Consider the following 22,202-nt stretch of genomic DNA (forward strand, 5'->3'; position numbering starts at 1 on the left):
GCATTATATATAGAGAGAGAATTATACTGAGACCAAGAGGTCAGTGCCCTCCCGGTACTCACTTCCTTTCCTTTCTCTCGCAGCTTTAGAGCTGGATCATTACAAGGGGATGATTCCTGCAAGGTCAAAGGCCATTGTCCAAGCAACCGTCAGCCCAGCCCGTCAACTGCATTACACCTGGTCAATCAGTTACACCATTTCCACGCCCAAAGGTGAGAGCCCTAGCTTGCCAGGAAGGACCAAAAGGGCCGTTCCACTGCATCCAGCCAGGGGGCCCTTTCCACACCTGACATAAACTGTCTGAATCTACCAAGATGTCAGCTCCCAGCTGCGCCCCTCCCTCCATTCCCAGTGGATTACTCTGTGCTGAACAGCTCAGCTGGACTCACAGGGGATGTTTTTCTTTCTCCCTTGCCCCCATCCTGTCTGCAGAGATGGTGACAGTTAGACACAGCTGAGCCCTGGGGTGCTGAGGCAGAGATGGCGTTAGACACAGGGGTGCTGAGGCAGAGATGGTTCCCAGTCCACCCATTCCTCACATTGTCCCCTCTCCTCCACATGCTGATGCCCCACCCATGCAGCTTCCTGTTATATGTTTTATAACAGACATGTTCGTGTGTTGGTTGCTTCTGACACGTGTGCCCAGGCATCCCAGGCAGGGGTCTGGCTCTCCGGTGGGGATCCAGACCCTACTTCTAGCCCACCCCGGGCAGCTTCCCTCGACATTGCACTGACTAGTTCTTGTCTTTTCTCCTGCAAGCTCTGGATCCTGCAAACACCGTAGGGGAGCAGCAGGCCCTCTGCTGTGTAGTAGCGACGGGCGTCTACCCCTCTGTCTGCGTCACGGATGTGTGTGCGGCAGGAAGTGCCCGCGGCATCAGCAAGCTGCACCTCTGGAGGCTCTTCGCACTGGAAACTCTGAACCAGTACCTGGAGCGAGACCCCACCTCCGCAGAGCTCACCTACAGGGTTCCCACAAGGCACAGGTGACTAGAGACCCAGCCCAGAGGAGCCTGTAACCTGCACTACAATCCAGGAAGGGAAAGCATGGCCGGAGGGTTTGATTTGCAGCTCGGTGTCACCTTCGCTGACTCCTTCCCAGCCCCAAAGCAGGCAGCTCCTCACCTCTCCCTGGCCCGCTGCCTGTGCTCCCTGTCTTGTCCTTTCCCCTCTGCGGGGAGGCTGTAAGCCTTGAAACTTCACCTCGCCTTTCTCCCTCTCTTCTCGGGTCCATCTCCATGGACTCAGCATTGCCCTGCTGCATGTGTGTGAGCCTGCTGGATGGTAGCAGGGAGTGGAGAACGGGAATGAGTCCCACCCCGCTCCCCTGTCTGCAGTCATCCCGAGGTGAAGCACTGAGCCTGGGTGGGCACTGCTCTCCCTCAGGCCCCCATCTCCTCTCCAGGGCCCAGCATCCGGCTGAGCTGCCATTCTGTTCCTGGGGTTCCTGGCTATGACCTGTGTTGTGCCCGCTCTAGGCGCTAAGTGCACTGTGCCTACCCAGCATGCTCAGCCCTCGCTGGGTGTTGAGATTCCCAGTGTGGCAGTTTATGGGTGTGGAGGGAAGAGCCACCTTAGACAGAGGCAGCTCTCAGGAGGAGGGGAAAGTGTTTAAGCATCTGGGTGCCTCCTCTCTGGGCAGCTGATGTTCCTGGAGTATGGAGCCCTCATGAGGCGTGAAGGTCACTAGCTTCTGCTGGTACCCAAGGGAGGAGCCTCCCGGCAGTTGTGTTGCATCCATCTCCTGCAGCACCTCCAGTGAGCTTTCCCTCCTCTTGGCTTGATTTCATCTCCTCTTTCTCTGCCCTGCACAGCATCTGCCCAGTCCCCCCCGTGCACACCCCCGTCCTGCTGGATTTCAACTTTGGGGCTGCTCCGATAGAAGCCGAGCCGTCCATGGTGATCCTCATGCTGGAGAACAATGGGGTGGTGCCAGTGGAATGGTACGTAGCTCTCATTAAACCCCGTGCCCTCCTCTGGAATCAGAGCTGCCCCTGGGCATGGAGCCGCTCCCAGGGCACTGAGTGCACTTGGCATCCAAGGGGCTCTATGTTCTGAGGGGTTGAGCTAGAGGAGACTTGACAGGGGACTTCAGCAGGAGGGTTCTGAATACCCGACTGGGCTGAACTCCGTCCTATCACCCGCCTGGGGTCCTTCTACAGAGGAAAAGCCAGGGTCGCTGCTCAGCACAAACTGTGCGGGACTGTCCCAGTTTTCATGGATTCATCTTGTGTCCTGCAGGCCAGGCCTGAGACTCATGGCTGTATCTGGGTGGGGAACCCAGGGCTGGGTTCCCAGAAGGTTCTGCAGGCCAGGCCTGAGGGGGATGGCAGGATGGCAGTGGTGAGGAGTTTCCAGCACTTCCATGCCTTGTGCTAAAGCTGATACCTTCATGATCCCAGGCCTTGACACATTTACTATCAGAACAAGCCCCCGTGTGGGAGTGATGCCCATTCTCATTCCTGCTCTGGCTGACTGGCTTTGCTGGGTCCATAGGGCCTTTCTGTTCCCCTCTGACCAGAAGATTGATGTGGAGCACTGGGCAGAAAACACAGAGTTCAACCCTAGTGAGCTGCACCAGATGAGAGTTCAGGACAACCAGCTCTTCAGTGTTTCCCCAAAGTCAGGAAGACTCTTCCCAGGACAGGAGCAAACAGTGCTGCTCTCGCACAGGTGACAGTTCATGCCCCCCTCTCTTGGGCCTTCCCTTCCACAGGGGTCAGTGCGTATGTGATGGGTTGGATCACAGAAACCCCCTTGAGAGCTGCCACCCAATGTGCAAAGACTACCCCTGCTTCTGTTTTCCCTGCCAGCTCAGGATTCCAGCACCCTGTCTTGCTGAGCCAGACACTCCAGTCTGCTCTAACAAAGACTCAGGGTCTGAATTACTAGTCCCAAAGCTGCAAGTTTACCCGAAACCAGCTCACAGGAGTGTGCTTGTCTTTAGCACTCAGATGCCCAACTCCCAATGGGGTCTAAACCCAGATAAATCCGTTTTACCCTGCATAAAGTTTATGCAGGGCAAACTCATAAATTGTTCGCCCTCTATAACACTGATAGAGAGATATGCACAGTTGTTTGCTCCCCCAGGTATTAATACATACTCTGAGTAAATTACTAAATAAAAAGTGATTTTATTAAATACAGACAGTAGGATTTAAGTGGTTCAAAGTAGTAACAGACAGAACAAAGTAAGTCACAAGCAAAATAAAATAAAATGCGCAAATCTATGCCTAATCAAACTAAATACAGATAATCTCACCCTCAGAGATGCTTCAGTAAGTTTTTCTCAGACTGGACACCTTCCAGGCCTGGGCACAATTCTTTCCCCTGGTACAGCTTTTGTTCCAGCTTAGGTGTTATCTAGGGGATTCTCCATGATGGCTCCTCTCTCCCTCTCAGTTCTCTTCCACCCCTTTATATATCTTTTGCATAAGGCGGGAACCCTTTGTTCCTCTGGGTTCCCACCCCCTCCCCTCACTGGAAAAGCACCAGGTTAAAGATGGATTCCAGTTCAGGTGACATGATCACATGTCACTGCAAGACTTCATTACTCACTTGCCAGCACACACATATACAGGGAGACTCACAGGTAAACAGCCATCTGCAGACAATGGGAGTCATCAAGATTCCAAACCATCATTAATGGCCCACACTTTACATAATTACAATAGGCCCTCAGAGTTACATTTTATATTTCTAGTTTTAGATACAAGAGTGGTACATTTCTACAAATAGGATGATCACACTCAGTAGCTTATGAGCTTTGTAATGATACCTTACAAGAGACCTTTTGCACAAAGCATATCCCATTTGCATTATAGTCACTTATTATCAATTTTTTTATAAAACTATCCCAGTTACATTATATTCACTTATTATCATGTTTTTATAAAACCATGTAGACTGCACAATGTCACAGCGTACCTGCCAGGATCCTCCCATACCTCAGTGCTGGAACCATTCCCATCACACGGGGCATCCCCAGCAGGGCCCCAGAGAAGTCCCTCTGACTTTGTCCCCTTTTTGCTGACCCCAATGTGGTCTTTACCGGAATCATGTCAATATCTTTTAAAACTGGATTGGCCAAGGCATTCGGGAATGTGCTGTCTGGACCAACTCTGTGCCAGCCGGACAGAGTGGGGAATGGAGAGATGGCTGGATAGCTCCTTTCCAGAGCCAGTTTGTGTGGTTTTATCTATTAGTAGTTTTTAAAAATCAGGCTGGGCCTAGAGACCGGCTGTGTCAGCGACAGTGGCTCCATATAGAAAAATTAACCAGCTTTTACTTGGGGTCTAATCCTGATTGTCTCTAACTCTTCTGGACTTCAGGAACTCCAGGGCTCAGGCCTGTAATTTGGTGCGTGTCTATATCAAATACAATTGTGCCCCTCCCTGTGTCAATGGCCGTTATGCTACAGTGACTCTCTTTAGCAGGGAAATGAATTGTCTCCTTCACTGTGTGATCCTTGATTCTGTCACTCCAGGCACAGGGTTAGATTTTTAATGTTTTCCTCTCTCGCTGACCCTGGTGTTTTTTCTTGCCCTGCTAGACATGATTTCATCGGCACTGATCGGCTCCCGGTCCTGCTGAAGGTCTCCCATGGCCGTGAGATTCTGGTAAGATAGCAGGCATTGCTTGCCACGCAGCTAGCAGGCCAGTACGTTCCAGGGGCTGAATTCACCCGGAGGCACTTTACACAGGAGCCGCAAAGCATTCAATAAAGGTGGCCTTCCTGTGGAGTCAGCACCGAACCAGTACCTTAGCCTGGGGCGCTGTGATGGAGGTACCTTCTTGCGGATGAGGCATGAAACCCAGTTTCAGACAGCTTGTGGTCCCATAGATTAGGGACCATTAAATCATCTAGTCTGACCACCTGCATGGCACAGGCCATTGACATTCACCCAGTTACACCAGGATTGAGCCCAAGAACTTGTTCGAGTACTACAGCTTCCAGCAAGGCTCCAGTCTGGAGCTGACGACATCAAGAGAAGGAGAATCCAACCCTTCCCGTGGGAGTTGGTTCCAATGGTTAATCACCCTCTGTTAAAAATTGTGCTTTATTTGTAATTGGACTTTGTCTGGCTTCCGCTTCCAGCCATTGGCTCTTGTTCTGCCTTTCTCTGATTACAGAGACTACAGGCCCTTTACTACCTAGTGTTTTCTCCCCCCATGGATACTATACACTCTACTTCAGTCACCCCTCAATCTTCCTTTTGAGAAACTAGACGGACTGAGCTCCTTGAGTCTCCCTCTAGGGCGTTTCTCCAGCCCTTGAATCGTTTTTGTGGCTCTTTTCTGCACCATCTCCAGGTTTTCAACATCCTCTTTAAAATGTGCCCCCCAGAACTGGACGCACTATTCCAGTGTCTGTCTCACCAGTGCTGTGTACAGACGTAAAATCACCTCGCTACTTCACTCCCTATTCCCCTAGTTGTACACCCAAGGGTCGCATTAACCCTCTTTGCCATATCATGTTCAGTTGCTTTCCCACTGTGAGCCCTAAACCCTTGTCAGGGTCCCTGCTTTCCAGGATACAGTCCCCCATTCTGTAGGTGTGGCCTGCAGTCCTTGTTCCTAGATGTGTCACCTTGCAGTTGGCTATAATGAAATGCAAATGATCCAGCTCGCTCTGTAGGACAGCCCTGCCCTCCTCGTTACTGCCATTCCACCAACGTTTGTGTCATCTGCAAATGTTAGCAGCAGCAATTTTATATTTACATCCAGATCATGGATGAAAATGTTGACTAGCATCAGGTCTAGAACCGCTCCCTGCTGGACCCCATAGAAACGCCGCTATTTGATGAGGATTCCCCACTGATGACTATTTTTGGAGACCTGTGAGTTAGCCAGTTCTCAATGCATTTAAAATGTACTTTGTTGGACAAGACCAATTTTCCATAAACCACGTTGGCCGGCATTAATTCTGTTCCTGCCCTTTATCAGTTCAACCCTGTAGAGCCAACGTCCTGCAACCTGAACCCCGCTGGCGTTCTCCTTGGGGGGGGTCTGTGATTCTGCCCGACGTATTGTTACATTGTACAGCTAATGCAGAGCAGCCCCATTCTTAGACGGCTCCGCTGGCTCCACACTCATTTCAGGAGCCAGCTCAAAACGGCCTTTCTGGTTTTTCAGTCCTCCACACGCTTACCCACCCTGTGGTATCTCATGGGCCTTGTTTCTCTGCTTGCTTCCAGACTCCCTTTCCTAGTCTCACACTGGCCTCCTCTCTGCCGCTCCACACATTTGGTGCAAGAGTCTTCACCTCTGCAGTTCATGCCCTCTCTCTGGTATATTTACCCTCCCTTCATCGCTCCTCCTCATCAACACTGTCTCACTTCAAATCCCTCTGAGATGGGCCTTCTCCTAAAGCACCAGCTGCTCTGAGCTCCAGCATGTGATCGGCAGGATCTCCCACAGCTTCTGAGGTGGGGAGGCAGCTATTCCCCCAGTGCCAGCAGGTAGTACATTCTGTCCTGTCTGTGCAAAGGTGGGGACAGCAGCCACGTGCCTTCAGCTGTCAGTTCCTTTCTCCCCACCCATGCTTGAGGAGCTGCCACTCATTCTCCCTGCCTTGCCGATCACTAAAGCAGCTCAGAGCTGCTCCTGTTTTGCATTTTTCTCGGAGGGTTTCCTCGGGATTGGAACTAATTTCTCTCTCTCAGTTCGAGCCAAAGTCACCTTGTGCTCTGCTGGGCACGGCTCAGACCCCTCTGAGCCTTCCTGTCTGTCTCTGAGGTTTCCTCTGAGAGCTTTGTGTTCACATCACGTTTTATTTTCCGTTCCTTTCTTTTAGGGCTATCGTCAGCTGGAAATCCAGCCCGTTGAACAAATTGTTCAAACAGTGGCTTAACTGTACCTTTCCCTGAAACCCTTGGATGGGCTCCCCGTGCGATGCCGGCTTGGCACACTCCAGAGAGGGGCCGGCAGCTTTCTGCCAGCCAGCCAGCGAGGGATTAGGCCTAGAGCTCCAGAGGCTCACAGAATCATAGAATATTCGGGTTGGAAGGGACCTCAGGAGGTATCTAGTCCAACCCCCTGCTCAAAGCAGGACCAACCCCAACTAAATCATCCCAGCCAGGGCTTTGTCAAGCCGGGCCTTAAACACCTCTAAGGAAGGAGATTCCACCACCTCCCTAGGGAACCCATTCCAGTGCTTCACCACCCTCCTAGTGAAATAGTGTTTCCTAATATCCAGCCTAGACCTCCCCCACTGCAACATGGCCCTGCCTTGCCCAGTAGAGACTCTGGTGGCTTAAGACCAGTGGCCACCACCCTGCCCCAGAATGAGGAGCAGAGGAGAGTGAGAATGGAACGATGCTGAAGGAGTCTTGGAGGAGCTGCCGCAGCCAATACACAGAGAGCTGCGCCAGCCCCTGTGCTCAAGGAGACCTGGACCAATGGAGGGGCAAATGCAGCATCAGTGCACTGAAGGGAACGCCTCCCCGAAGTGCACTCACAAGTGTCGTACGGGCTACGGAGCACCCGTGTGTCAAGGGTGCTGATATGCTGCATCAGAAAGGAGCTGCCCGTGCCCCACGCTTTCCCTCTCCTGCAGTGATACATTGTGGGGCGAGAGAGAGAAGGGGAAAAGGGAGAGGTATTGAAGAGACCCCTCCGCATGCCCATGGCATGTGGAGGATGCCAGACAGGAGCTGAAGCATGACATAGAATCGTAGGACTGGAAGGGACCCCGAGAGATCATCTAGGCCAGTCCCCTGCACTCAAGGCAGGATTAAATATTATCTAGACCATCCCTGTCAGGTATTTGTCTAACCTGCTCTTAAAAATCTCCAATGATAGAGATTCCACAACCTCCCTAGGCAATTTACTCCAGTGCTTAACCATCCCGACAGGAAGTTTTTCCTAATATCCAACCTAAACCGCCCTTGCTGCAATTTAAGCCCATTGCTTCTTGTCCTGTCCTCAGAGGCAGGGGTCGGCACTACCATGTTGCGTGACGGACACTTGATAAAATTACCGTACTTAGTGACGGACATTGGGGGGGTTATGTCATTCAACGTTTCTTGAAAATTACCATGGACCTCAACATTTTTACCATGAATACATTGTGACCCCTGCTCAGAGGTTAAGAAGAACAATTTTTCTCCCTCCTCCTTGTAACAACCTTTTATGTACTTGAAAACTGTTCTCATGTCCCCGCTCAATCTTCTCTTCTCCAGACTAAACAAACCCAATTTTTTCAATCTTCCCTCAGAGGTCATGTTTTCTAGACCTTTCATCATTTTTTTTGCTCTTCTCTGGACTTTCTCCAATTTGCCCACATCTTTCCTGAATGTGGCACTCAGAACTGGACACAATACTCCAGTTGAGGCCTAATCAGAGCGGAGTAGAGCGGAAGAATTACTGCTTGTGTCTTGCTTACAACACTCCTTTCAATATGGCTCTTCCCCTCTCAAGAGGAACAGGAGTGGTGCAGAAGATTGCTCTCTGCCTGCACTCATGGAAAAGAAGGGGAAGAGACACATGCCTGGGAATTCATTGAGGCTTGGAGCCATTTGGAGAATCCATTGTAGCCTCAAGGGAAACAGCTGCGTTAGTATTTGTCCCAAGAGCCCAAGGGCTGAACCTGGGATATCTCAGATGGCATCAGTAAGCAGCTCTGGGGTGGGGGTCGTCGCCATCTGTGTGCTTCCAGACTGGAGAGCAGACTGCCTGCGGGCCGGGGTCTGTATGATGATGTTAGGGGCATGTGGGCCCAACCCAAGGCATGGATTTTCTTTGTCCATCTTTGAGCCCCAAGCACAGCTTGGTGCTGATCACTAGCGAGCCAGGCGGGAAAGGATCAAGACGATGGATCTGTTCCCACCTCTCTCTTCCTCCCCTGGCACTGCCCCTCTTCATAAGTGACCTTTTTCATCTGGAGTGAGGTCTCTTATGGGGCCTTCACTCCCTCCCCTCCCACTGGGATGCAGGCTAATGGTCTAAAGTGACTTGTTCTGGCTTTGAGGTGACTCTAGGTTTGTGGGGGTTTTGAGGGAAATCACATTGATTCCTGCAGGAAACTTTTTGCAGGAAAAAATCCCCAGCTCTGGGAACCTGCATGCCCCACTCTTCCAGAGAGGTGGTAGCTTTTGGCATGGGAAACCCTTTGCCTGGTCACTCTCCATTATCCAAAACACTGCAGCTCTGACTTCGCTGTCGGAGCACAGTGGCGGATCAGGAGAGTGGGTTGGGCAGAATTTGCCGCCATCAGCGGTTTTAAAAGGAAGCCCACTGCAGGCTGCAGATGTTGAGCCATAGAGCCTGGTTCCCAGAGCTCAGATCAGAGAGGGTGCTCGATCACTTCCACTGAAGGGCAGGATCCTGGGGGGGATCCCCACTGGCGTGTGGAATCCACAGGGTGGACCCGCAAATGCTTCAAGCTTTCAAAGCTTATTAACTGGTCATTACATATGGTTACCTGGAGTTGGCATTCTCTGAGCAAGCTCTGCTCCTGTGTGGGTGTCTGCTGTCTCTGGGCTCTGCATGCTTAGACCAGGGCCGCCCGGGGGGAGGGGCAAGTGGGGCAATTTGCCACGGGCCCCACAGGGGCCCCGTGAGCCCTGGCCGAGAATCCCTTTCCTGACCCGGCGGCGGTCTGGGTCTTCGGCAGCATTTCGGCGGCGGGGGGCCCTTCAGTGCTGCTGAAGACGTGGAGCGACTGAAGGGCCCCACGCCGCCGAAATGCTGCTGCTGCCGCCGCAGACTCGGAGCACCGCCCGGTGAGTACAAGCTCCCCCGCTTTGCCCCAGGCCCCCTGAATCCTCTGGGCAGCCCTGGCTTAGACAGACAGTAATCATTGCGGGCAGACTTCCAGCGCCTACAGAGTCCATCAGGAAAGTATTGATCTCAGCAAGCCTAAGCCTGTTGGTCTCTTTCTCTAAGTTCCATCCTGCTACTTTGGTTGTCAGTTATATGGAGACAACCGCCTGTAGGTAACATCCCCTGCGTCCAGGGGAACAGGTGTCTCACCTTGGGGATCAGAGTCCTGTGAAAGCAGAGCCCGCTGGATAAAGTCAGCAGGCCTGGCTCCCTGAGTCAAGCTCAGGAAATGGAATCTCCCACTCTCATCAGAGTGCAGGGTTCGGGGACTGTCTCATGCCTAGGCACTCTTGCTTGTCTTTCTCGATTGTGAACTGTATGGAGCAGGAACTGTCTTCCCTTGTATTTGTGCAGAGCCTGGCACAATGGAGCCCTGATCCTTGGGGTGCTAAGTATTTGTATGGTGCTTTGAGACGATAAATACTGGTATTGTGCCTTGGGAATCCGTTACTGCCTGTTTGTCTAGTCCTGTTCTCTTCTTGTATCAGGCTCAGCTTCCTGATCAGGGTGAGGAGGTACTTTAGAGGTACCACCAGCATCTTGTCTGCTTGGCTCTTGTTTAACTACTAAACTACATCAGCATCTCCTGTGGGTTTCTGACAACCCAGGAATTCTGTGGCTCATCACAGCTCCTGTCTCCCCCTTGCTTTAGTAGTTCTCCCATCTGGGCTCTTAAAACAGTTTCACATTTGGCTCAGCCATTTCGCTGTGGAGTTCTGAGGCCTCCAAGCTTCTTGTGAACCCTGCCTACATCCTGTCCAACAGCTGTATCTGGGGCTTCCTCGGCAGTCTCCACCCTCAACGCTGCCGTCACGCTCTAGATCAAACAGCTTTGGGTTTCTCCGGTGCGCTCCAACGGGGAATTATAGCCTGCAGTTCCCTGCCCCGTGTGGCTTGAGGTCTGCTCTCTCAGGGGCTCCGTAGAGCTAGTGAGAGGAGGACACCCAGTCTCTGGGGTTCCTTCCTGCTGCGTTGCAGAGGGGACACTGTTGATATCTCCACTGGTTTGCCACTTCACATTTATGCTTGGCGGTTCCTGTGGCAGCTTCTAGGCTCCCATGCTTTAGAGACCGAGCGTGAGGGCCTTTGACTGAGAACTGGAGGAAGGGCAATCACTTACAGCCCTTCCGTGATAAGCTGGGTACCATCTCCTGGTACAGGGGATAAAGTGCCAAAGCTCTGTCTCACAGCTGTCAGGCTGGGAGTGGGCGGGGGTGGGGATTGGTGCAATTCAAACCTTCCGAGAGGAAGAATGTACAAGTCAGTAATATTTACCTCCCTTGCTTATGCCTGCCTCTTAGCTCCTGTCTGCCTCTCCTGTTATTACTGATTTAGTTCTGTAACTGTGATAGCGTGATGTTCTCTTCCTGGAGAGAATTACTGGTTCTTTTCCCTTGCCTGCACCGTAGCTGAATTTCATTGGCGTGACGGTGGAACGGGAGCAGCGGTACGTTCACTTTACCTCCACTAAGCATGTATTCACCCCCATCGCCATCGGCAGCTCCAGCCCGCCCAAACAGGTGAGCGGCCACGACTCACACCTACCAGCAGGCAGAGCAAAATAGCTAGAATGCCGGCCTGTGCTGGGGAGGGAAGGAAGCAGTGGCACGTGTTAGCTGTGGAATAGCCTCTCAAGCGAAGTAGTGAGGCCCAATCACATGGGTGGTTTGAGACTGGAACTAGCCAAAGCCCTGGAGATGGGCTGTAGGGCCGGTTCTGCATTGGGGAGGCGGGCGGGAGGTCACCATCTCTGAACTCTGGTTCCCATCTCCAAAGAGCTGACTGGACTGATTGTCCCATAAGATGCGAGCTTATATTGTTGATTCCCGCAGCCTGCTGCCACTGGACCTGAGTAAAACTGTGTTCGGTGGGCAGTTTGAGGGGGTCAACAAGTATGTGGACAAGGGGGACCCAGTGGATATAGTGTATTTAGATTTTCAGAAAGCCTTTGACAAGGTCCCTCACCAAAGGCTCGTAAGCAAAGTAAGCAGTCATGGGATAAGAGGGAAGGTTCCCTCATGGATTGATAACTGGTTAAAAGATAGGAAACAAGGGTAGGAATAAATGGTCAGTTTTCAGAATGGAGAGAGGTAAATAGTGGTGTCCCCCAGGGATCTGTACTGGGCCCAGTCCTATTCAGTATATTCATAAACGATCTGGAAAAAGGGGTAAACAGTGAGGTGGCAAAATTTGTAGATGATACAAAACTACTCAAGCTAGTTAAGTTCCAGGCAGACGCGAAGAGCTACAAAAGGATCTCACAAAACTGGGTGACTGGGCAACCAAATGGCAGATGAAATTTAATGTTGATAAATGCAAAGTAATGGACATTGGAAAACATAATCCTAACTATACATACAAAATGATGGGGTCTAAATTAGCTGTTTCCACTCAAGAAAGAGATCTTGGAGTCACTGTGGATAGTTTTCTGAAAACATCCACTCAACGTGCAGTGGCAGTCAACAAAGCGAACAGAATGTTGGGAATCATCAAGGGATAAATAATAAGACATAAAATATCACATTGCCTCTATATAAATCCATGGTACGCCCACACTTGAATACTGCATGCAGATGTGATCGCCCCATCTCAAAAAAGATATATTGGAATTGGAAAAGGTTCAGAAAAGGGCAACAAAAATGATTAAGGGTATAGAACGGCTTCCGTGTGAGGAGAGATTAATAAGACTGGGACTTTTCAGCTTGGAAAAGAGATGACTAAGCGGGGATGTGATAGAGGTCTATACAATCATGAGTGGTATAGAGAAAGTAAATAAGAAAGTGTTATTTACTCCTTCTCATAATACAAGAAAAAAGGGCCACCAAATGAAATTAATAGGTAGCAGGTTTAAAACAAACACAAGAAAGTATTTTTTCACACAGTCACTGTCAACCTCTGGAACTCCTTGCCAGAGAGTGTTGTGAAGGCCAAGACTATAACAGGGTTCAAAAGGGAGCTAGATAAATTCATGAAGGATAGGTCCATCAATGGCTATTAGCCAGAATGGGCAGGAATGGTGTCCCTAGCCTGTTTGCCAGAAGATGGGATTGGGTGACAGGGCATGGATCATTTGATGATAACCTGTCTGTTCATTCCCTTTGGGGCACCTGCCATTGGCCACTGTCAGAGGAAAGGATACTGGGCTGGATGGACCTTTGGTCTGACCCAGTATGGCCGTTCTTATGTTCTTATATAGTGTGTGGGAGGCGCTGTAGCAGAAAGAGTGTCTGTAGGTGTGGTGATAGATGTTGGCTTTGTGTGGTCACCTACCAGACCCTCTGTTATAAATTCTGGCGTTATGGGGTCTCCTCCCTCTGAACCTCTGTTCTATTAAATGCCCTGACTTATGAACTTCATTAATCCTCATCTGAGGCCTGAGGGCTGTTGCTAACTAGTTTAACTTCAGCGTGGTCCAGTGAGCTCTGCACCCCTCTTCTGTTACCTGCAGATCTATGAGCTGTACAACGGGGGCTCCATGGCTGTGGCTTATGAGATTCAGCTGGACTCTGTGATGAAAATCCAGGAGGAGAATTTCCAGCACCCTGTGTTTGTCTGTCTGAATCCCAGGGGGGAGATCCTTCCCGGCATGACAAGCCACATCGAGTGGGTCTTCTCGCCACTGGAAGCCAGAACATACTCTGTAAGATGCTCCTCAGCATAAACGAGTGATAGTGTCAAGCACTTTCCCTGGGGCGGCTGAGTAGGCCAAGATCCTGCAGCCCTCTCTGTTCACATCAGAACTTGGCTTGTAGGATTTGATTTAAATCATTTGTCCTCGGGAAACATTGATTTCACCTGCACACTGACATTGACAAAAAGCCATCTGTTGGTTACAGAGGGCAAGCACAGCCTCTGCTGGACTTAGCGCCTGCAGGGGCCTGGTGTCACTCCTGGTACTGGCACTGTTCAGCTGCCCTCTGCAGCCCCGTTCTCATGACCCTGCTCACTCACTCTCTGCTGCAGGAGTCGTTCAGCAATGGGTGGTGTGCCCCACAGCCAGGGGCTTGTCCTCATCCTCGTGCTCCTGGCCCGGGGTCTCTGCTCTGCCTCGCCAGAACCTTAGCTTGCAGGGATCTAGTGTCACTGGCCCCGTGGCCAGACAGGGAGCCCCCTGCAGCCCCACCATGAAACTGGGGGGTGAGAAAACAGGGTGAGAACAGAGAGAGCCTAAATACTAGAGACTTTGGGTCTGAGTGGTGTAAAGGGGTCTTGGTGCAAAGGAGAATCAGGCCCTTGAAGTTGCAACATATCCATAATTGGCTGTAGGATCAGACTGGGAAGTCTTTCAAAAGTAGTTACTCCAAGGAGGCATCTGTTGTACAGTACTGTTCTGTAACCCACATACCCAGCAGGCAGCTAGTGTCCCCGCCCTTAGTGGGTCTTGGGGGGACGTGGCTAGTCAGTGTTGCACAGGTCACTTACTCCAAATGAGGAGGCTGCAGTCCTGCTCCATTAGCAAAGACATTGCTTTGTATGGGGGTCCCTCAAAATGCAGCCCTGAATTTATCCCTGTTGCCCTTTCTGTGGCAGGTGGATGTTCCCATCCACATCTTGGAGGGAGATTCGGCTCTGATCACCTTCCAGGGAATAGGCTACGATCCACATATTATGGGAGAGACTGCCCAGTTCGACCAAGTCTTGTCTCCTTCAGTGACTCCAGGTTCTTCCAAACTAACAGTGCCCGGGCAGGTAAGCACCAGGTGCGATATTACCATAGCCACAGCATGATAAAGGCAGTCATTCCAGAAGTGCATGAAAAGGTTTGAAATTGGCGGGGGGCCTCTTTTCTAGAGGCTCTGATTGCATGGGGAGCTCCTTGGCCTGATATTGGACAAGCCAGATTCCTGCCCACGGTAGCTGTTGTCCTGAAAGACTATTTACTCGCAATTCCATCTCCAGTGGCACCCGAATCAAGATGGTTGCTGGGGTGTTGTCATGTGACCCATCGCGTTATTGAAGATTAAAGCTAACTAACAGTCACCTTTAGTGAGTACAGCAGCTTTTCCTTGGTCATTTATTCATTAAAGGAAAGCTCTGCTCCTTTCATTCCTGGGCCAGCCTTGCACACCCATGTGCTAACATCAGTACACTGGGCATCACTTGATCCGGACACAGACAGCAGGGTGGCTACTTAAACAGGGCAACTAACAACTTGTTCACAGTGAAAAGTGTAGTGGGACTTGGTTGCTGGCTGCCTGGCCCAGCTGAGAGCTGGCCTGCCAGAGCCCAGATCCAGCGGTGTAACACAAGTTGAGAGGATTCAGTGTGATCACTTATGGTGGAGACGCTCTAAGCTGGCGGGAGAGAGCTCTCCTGTTGGCATAATAATGCTGCAAGAGGCGGCAGCTATGTCAGCGGGAGAAGCTCTTTTGCTGAGAGACCGCTGTCTACACCAGCACTTGGGTCACGTCACTCGGGGTGGATTCTTCACACCCCTGCGTGATGTAAGTTAGACCGACATAACCTGTAGTCTAGACAAGGTCTTAGTAAGAGCGGAGCAGACTTCCCGTAAGGAAGATCGCACTCTTGTGGAAAGCGAACGGAACAATTTACAATGTGCTCTAGAATGCCATGCATGTCAGTGTCCCTAGAGGGGTCTGAAATTTGTAACCTTCTCTAACTCTTCAGTGTAATTAATTAGTTTGCAGCACCTTGCGCCAGGCTGAGTTATGGAGTCCTTACCTGGAACTCGCAGTCAGGTCAGTGGGGATTTTGTCCAAGTCACTGAGTGGGGATCTTCAGAACTTGCCAAAGGAGCAGCTGCTCTGATTGGAGACTCTGGCTGAGCTCGGGCTCTTGTGCTCCAGGGAGGTCTCTTGCCTAACCCAGCGTTACACCGCGCAGCCTGGAACCTCCTGCTGCCAAAAAGAGACAGCGTTTGTAACCTGGGCAGGGCAGTGGGAGGAGCCGCATGCCCCAGTTTGCTAACCCCACCTTGGAGGACAGGAATGGCCCTGGAACCAGGCAGTAATTGTCTTGTTGGAACAGTATGTCCAGCATTATATAAATGACTAGTGTACCTGGTGCTAGCCAAACGTGACCCATCGATTGCCGGACATCAGACAGATACAGGGTGGAGCTGGGCATCTGCTCATCTCTCTGGGACGTGCACCCATCTTCTCTGGCTGAAGTTCCTGCCTGGTTTCTCTTTTCCAGACAGCCTTCTTATCCCAGCACAGGATTTGCCTTGGAAACATCCCAGTCTACAGCAAGTCCAGCCGGCTCGTCTTTCTCAACAATGCCTCCGAGAGCGAGGCAGTCATCTTTGCCTGGCACGCTGGCACTTCTAACGCCAGCGAGGTAAGTTCTGCTTTCAGCTCTGCAGCGCTGGGCCGTGAAAGGGTCTGATTGCATCAGAACAACGGGAGAGCTGGCAGTTTGATGGAGGTGGCATGTACATTAGCACATGGGGGAAGAAGGGTACTTAGAAACCTGAAGGTGATGACTGGGGATTTGGGCAAAGCACAAGAGCTCAGAAGAAGATAGGGAATGGGAGGTCTGGAGACTGGACTTGAGTGGAGTTCTATCTGCATAGAATCAGCAGTAGTGCATCACGTCTCCTGTTTGGAAGCCTGGGTCCCCATCACCCTACCACACCAATGAAACCTGTGGTGGCTCTTTAAATGTGGATCCAGGATCCCTCCCAGGTCTAGTGATTTCCTGTGGAGGGCAGCCCGGGAGAATTCCCGAGGCTCTGTGTTACCCAGCCAGTGAGGAGAGACAGACCGGACACAGCTCACTGTAATGAGTCCTCACTGTGTCTTAGATGCTACAGATCGTACCGGAGATGGGGGTCGTGCAGCCCGGGGAGAGCACCCCCTGCATCATCCCGCTGCAAGCATCTGGGAACGCATGCTTCTACAACGTGGATCTGGTGTGTGAGGTGAGACATGGGAGGTACCTGCTGCTTTCATTGGCTCAGTGATGCCGTCATGTTTCCCTCTAGGGCTGCCCCCAGCAGCTAACAGCCTACTACTGACAACAGAGTTCTCCTTTAGCTCACGTGCTGGAGGCCATTGGTGTTTAGCACTGGGCGTTCGGGGTTCGATCCCCATTCGTGACGGAGGCGTGGCTTGTCACACTAAGTTTAACTGTGAGAAATGCTTGTGTAATGAGTAATGTACTGGCATGGGGCAGTCACTGAATTGGGGCACTTGCTTCTTGTACTGCTGGGAGCCGAGTGTGTGATGCACCCTTGCTGCTAATACTCTCTTGGGTTCACGTGATATGAGATCGGCCCACCTCTCTGCAGGACTCAAGGCATATCCTCCGAGGTACTGGAAGGCCTGGCAAGGGAAAAGGCTCTGTCCAGCACCGTGGGTTTGAATGCTGACTCGCATGACTGTTGATGGTCATGTATTATGAGCCAGAGAGAGTGAACCATACGCTGTCCATGGTCTTACACCGTTGCAGGAAGAATGTGGCAAGAACAGCTCTCTACACCTTCCTGCTGGCCTTGCTTGTTCTAATCTAGGGTTAGTTTCCTAGGTTGTCATGCAGCAGCCACTGGCTAAGTACGAGAAGGCGCTCCAGGAGTGGGAGGCTGAGAAGCAACGGCAAACTGTGGAATTCACCATCACCGAGCAGGACCTGGGGGCCGAGAGCAATCTGAAGCAGCATGCCAGAGTAAGGAACAGTGCCTGGGGATTCTCAGCTTCCCAAAGGACAAGACGCTTCTTTGTGTGTAATTTGTTTTTCCAGCTTCTCAGCTGCAGAGGAGCATCTGGGTTTCAGCGAGGAACCTTCTCTAAAAATAAACCCCGCTGGGCCGATGACGGGCAAGGGGGTCATGTGATTTTCCCACGCTCCCGTGGTCAGTTGCTCCCTGGCTATTAGAACCCAAGATGATCTTGGCTCCTAGTCTTTTGCTTTACCCACAAGAATACCTCAGACCCTTCTGCTGCATGTGTAACACTGGAGAAGGGCTGGCACGTGTGGTAGTTTTGTAAGGAAATCATAATGATCCTTGGCCAGCAAACTCTGAAGTTACTAAAGATCATCTGAAACTTGGAAGGGAATATCTGATCAGAGCCGGGTGAAGAGCAGAACCGGAGGCTCTGGAAACTGACCAGCTGGGGAGTGAGATTGCTCTGTTGCGTTTGGGAGGGGGTAAAACAGAACCTGGTTCTCGTTTCCCTTCCTCTAGAGCTCGTCCGACTCCTCTGCAGAAGAAAAACTCGCTAAGTCGCCCGCTGTGACCAGACAGTGCAAGGTAAGATGGCTCCATCCCCGGAAGTGGAATGAGCCCAGCAGTGAGATACTGGGGATTGCGGGGCGAGGAGGCTGGCTGGCTGGGGAGCACAAAGCCAGCAGAACTCTTGCTTGAAAGCCTAGACTGCCAAGCTGGGAGGAGGCGTTGGTGCATAGAAGAATTAGGCTGTTTGGCTGTGACTGTCGGCTGCTAGCTTTACAAAGAGGTGGGTTAAATTAGAACCAAACATACATTGATGGCTGGAGATCAGATGCTGCTGGGTGAAAGGTTTGGCACCGAGGACAGAGGGTTTTGTCTGCCACGCGGTTCATCGGCAGCGTATTGGGGTGTCTCGAATGTGGGCCGCTCCATGGGGGGCTGTACTAAAGGGCTGTGAGATGAAGGGTGTGACCTTAGAGAGGGTCTCAGGATGCAGGGCGTTCGAAGAGCAGGGCCTGTAGGACAGACTGGGACTGAAGATGGCTCTGTGCATTTAGCATGGTGAGTCTCTCAAACTGCCAGAGCCAGCCCAAGGAGATCCCTGGGGTGAGTGTGGGGCTGGGGGCATTCGCCAGACATCAGACTGGAATGGAAGGGAGGCTGGCTGGGGAAGGGGGATGACTGAGAAGGGGTCAGCAGTTTAGGTGGAAGCTGCAGGCTTTTACTCTAGTCCCTGATTGGAACCTGCTAGCGATGCTCCACCTCCCCGGTGTGAAATGTGTAGGGAGGGGGCGTCCCTGACAGAAATGTCACTAATTCCCCTTTGTCAGCAGAGAAGCCAGGGCGTGACCATAGAGACTGAATTGCCCTTTTACCTGTGGATCTGTCTTCACTGCAGAGTTAACACAAACTCTTCCCGGGTGTTGCCCCAACCTCCTCCCAGCCGTACACAAAACCCTCTCACCCGAGACTGATGGTGCTGTGAACTGAGGCTAGCTGGCACGACTGGGGGTATAGGCTTTCACATGGGCTGGTAGCAGTCTACTCTGGAGTGAAGAGGCAGGCTAAATCACTCGAGTGCCAATAGTCTTCCAATGCATTCCTACAATTCCACCTGTTCCCAGCTGGACAGACAAGTTGTCCCTCAGTTCACTGGGAAAGAATCAGAGGGACTCAGCTTAATGCAGCACAGAGAACTCTGGGGTCTGCCTCCAGAAGTCCAGGCGACACACTTGGGGGTGCACAGTGATTTGGGCAGGGCTTTGCAGTGCGGCTGCTCACCCCTGGGCAGGACTAACCCGGGCACTCAGACCTGGGCACCGATCACCCAGGCTGACACTGCCATGAAAGGAGCTCTCTGCAGGTCAGGCTGAGGTGCTGGGTCTTGAGCAGGGTAAGGAGGAAGTTGGCCCTGCTGCTAACCTGTTGCAAGGCTGGGCAGAGGGGTCAGTCTTCATTTCATCCCTTTTGGCCTCCGTGTTTTGACGCTTCCTCCTTCTCTGGTTACGGTGTGGATGGTAATGTGAGATCAGGTATCCGCACCCGGTTCTGGTCACTTCCTGCACCAGTGCTGAGTGCTGAAGGAGAAGTTAGTGCCTGCAGTAGGCTCAGTAAAGGGCTAATTTTTCTTCTTCCCCAACAGACTCTGCCCCCCATTAAAAACCTCCTTGCGCCCAATCCACCCGTCAGCCGCAGTCAGAGGAGGCACCTGATGGACAAAGAAGCCAGTAGACTGTGGGCCAAACCAGAGCCTCCCAAGTCCCATCTGCTACACCTCGGAGTGACAGCCAGGTCCCATTCCATGGACGACTTCCTGAGTAACTTCTGCTCTGAGCTCCCCAAATTCTTCCTTTGCCGGTAAGAAAAGACAGGCCTCTGGTTTGGAATGACATCTCCACCCGACCCAGAGCTCTTCCTGCTACGACGCGTGCCTGTGTACGCCGACTCGACCCTCGCACTAGAACACGGCAGCTGTCTCACAGTGCACAGCCACTGCATGGGGACAGGAAGTGACAACGGATGTTTCTCCGTGAGCTGCAGGGGGAATTTAGGGAGGCTGAATCCAGCAGCCTGAGCTGCGGTCTGGCTGGGATAACAGGTTTGACAGCTGGCTCTTGGGAAGTGAAACCGGGGATCTGTAGTGCCACTGTGTCCCTTTACCTCAGGGGGTCTCAAACTGGGGGTCGGAACCCCTCAGGGGGTCGCAAGGTTATTCCATGGGGGTTGCGAGCTATCAGCCTCCACCTCAAACCCCCCTTCCCCTCCAGCATTGATAATGGTGTTAAATATTTTAAAAAATGTGTTTTTAATGTATATGGGGGGGGGGGGTGTCTCACTCAGAGGTTTGCTGTGTAAAAGGGGTCACCAGGACAAAAGTTTGAGAACCACCAAGTGGCACCTTGTCTTCCCCTCCGCTGCCTCCAGCCCTAGCTCAGAACCCACCGGCTGATTCCCTGCCTGGCCCAGGAAGAAGGATGGTCTGATCTGTGCGTACAGGGCTCTGCCGCTGGTGGGGATCAGGGCAGCGCTCTGCTCATTGTCAGCAGCATTAAATCCCTCAACGCCTGGAGCCAAGCAAGGGCCGAGCTCCTGGCTCTCTCCCATCGACGCACAGGCACTGTAACCCCCGAGTCACTGGCACTTGCCTGGGGCGTGAGACCCCTCTCACTGGTCCTGATGTGAATCGGAGCCGTTCCTCTGGAGGGGCGAATCGGGCCCTTTTGGGGATGGTGATTGAGGGCTTCAGTCACAGCTCTCTCGAGTGAGCTGCCAGCACATGGCCTCTCTCCTGCTGGCAGCCTCCCTGCTCACACCTTCCCTGAGTCTTCTGTTGGCCCAGGTAATGCATGTTGGCTGGCGCACAAGGCTGCTGCTTGGAATCGTGGGCAGGGAGCACAGGTCCCTCAGCCGTGGCGCTGAGAGCCAGGTTTCAGACTGGCTGCGATTTATTGGCGTCCGTAAATCCCTGTGGAACGACACTGATCTGGTCATTGCACGTGTCACCAGAGGTGGTTGCTGCTTGTCTCCCCAGTGCCTGCGTTTGGCACGGGGGGCGCTCTTTCAGTCCATTCTCTCACCCAGAGGTGCCTCTCTGCTCCACACTGGCACTTCTATGCCCTCCCTTGTTCCCCTTTGCTTCCAGCACCGCAGGCCCGCTGCTCTACAGCATCGTCCCTCCGATGGATCCTGTGGGGTCCCGGGAGAGAGACGGGCCGTGTCTTTCCAAAGCCCTGTTGATATGAATCCTCAGAGCTGCGGTAAAAATGATTCTCTGCACCAAAACTTACTCAGTGCAAGGTTGGGTGAGCCAGGTGCCCCGCTCCTGCCTCTAGTGATCTGCTTGATGCTACCAATTCTAATGACCTGATCCCATCCTGGTTTTCCTCAGGCCCCCTGCCACGTTCCAGGCACTGTACTTTGTCTCTGAGGCCCCCTCTGCTTTTTCTCATTGTGCAGGCATCTCCAGCAGACAGTGGGAGACAAGGCTGTGGAGAAGAGGAAGGACGAGGGAGGCGTCAGGACGGACCCTGTTCTTCTGGCGCTGGCTGGCTCTTCCGAACAGGAGATGCAGGTGGTGACTGACCTGCTGACTGCTGTGATCAGGTACAGGCTCCCCTTTCCTTTCGGAGTCAGTGTCCCCCCGCTAAAATAGGGGTTGTGGGGGGAGGTGGGGAGGGGGACTGCTGCAGATGGGCCCGATGCTCCGCTCCGTTCTACTGCCCTTCCGCTGGTGGGACCGTTGTGTCAGACCAGTGGCGTGGAATGGGGAATTGGGCCTGCGAAAGACAGAAGGGCAGGAGCCCTACCCTGGGGATTGTGCATCGCCGGCCATGCTAAGCCAGAGCGCGATGGCTGAACAGAGGGTGTCCGCCAGCTGCAATAAATATCAGTGCAGCTCCCAGCTGCTTGCTGGATTCTGGAACTGTCGTTTGTCCTGGCTTCAGTGGCAGTGCCAACTCCCCTGCCGTGGCCTTTGCACCACACCCATCTGCGGAGTGCAAGGTCCCACTGGAGGATGCTACAGTAAGACTAACTGGCTGTACAAGCTCTGGGCACAGGCACTCAGGATCGATGCCATCTTCCCCGGGGCTAGCAGGGGGCCAAGCTGGCCACTGACTCAAGTGAGAGCAGCTGGCTTACAGGGAACCCTAGGGGTCATTACTCTGCCAAGGACATCGGCCTCGCGGGCATGCGTCTGCTTATGCAGAGGTGTTGTTTCTGACCCCTTTGTTCCTTTCCCTCCCAT

At 52.4% G+C, this 22,202-nt stretch overlaps 1 protein-coding gene across 1 annotated transcript in view; it reads left to right on the top strand.

Annotated features, from left to right (window-relative positions):
* CFAP65 (cilia and flagella associated protein 65) overlaps window positions 1-22,202 on the top strand; it is a 42,822-nt gene that overhangs the window by 17,613 nt on the left and 3,007 nt on the right. Inside the window, exons 16-29 of the mRNA XM_065413613.1 lie at window positions 84-212; window positions 761-986; window positions 1,815-1,943; window positions 2,497-2,673; window positions 4,553-4,619; window positions 11,235-11,345; window positions 13,274-13,465; window positions 14,356-14,514; window positions 15,982-16,125; window positions 16,592-16,708; window positions 17,314-17,451; window positions 17,972-18,037; window positions 19,599-19,813; window positions 21,413-21,559. Coding sequence (XP_065269685.1) covers window positions 84-212; window positions 761-986; window positions 1,815-1,943; window positions 2,497-2,673; window positions 4,553-4,619; window positions 11,235-11,345; window positions 13,274-13,465; window positions 14,356-14,514; window positions 15,982-16,125; window positions 16,592-16,708; window positions 17,314-17,451; window positions 17,972-18,037; window positions 19,599-19,813; window positions 21,413-21,559 — 2,017 coding nt within the window. The remainder of the gene's footprint in view (window positions 1-83; window positions 213-760; window positions 987-1,814; window positions 1,944-2,496; window positions 2,674-4,552; window positions 4,620-11,234; window positions 11,346-13,273; window positions 13,466-14,355; window positions 14,515-15,981; window positions 16,126-16,591; window positions 16,709-17,313; window positions 17,452-17,971; window positions 18,038-19,598; window positions 19,814-21,412; window positions 21,560-22,202) is intronic.

Source organism: Emys orbicularis, chromosome 11 (assembly GCF_028017835.1).
Source record: "Emys orbicularis isolate rEmyOrb1 chromosome 11, rEmyOrb1.hap1, whole genome shotgun sequence".
Classification (NCBI taxonomy): Eukaryota; Metazoa; Chordata; order Testudines; family Emydidae; genus Emys; species Emys orbicularis.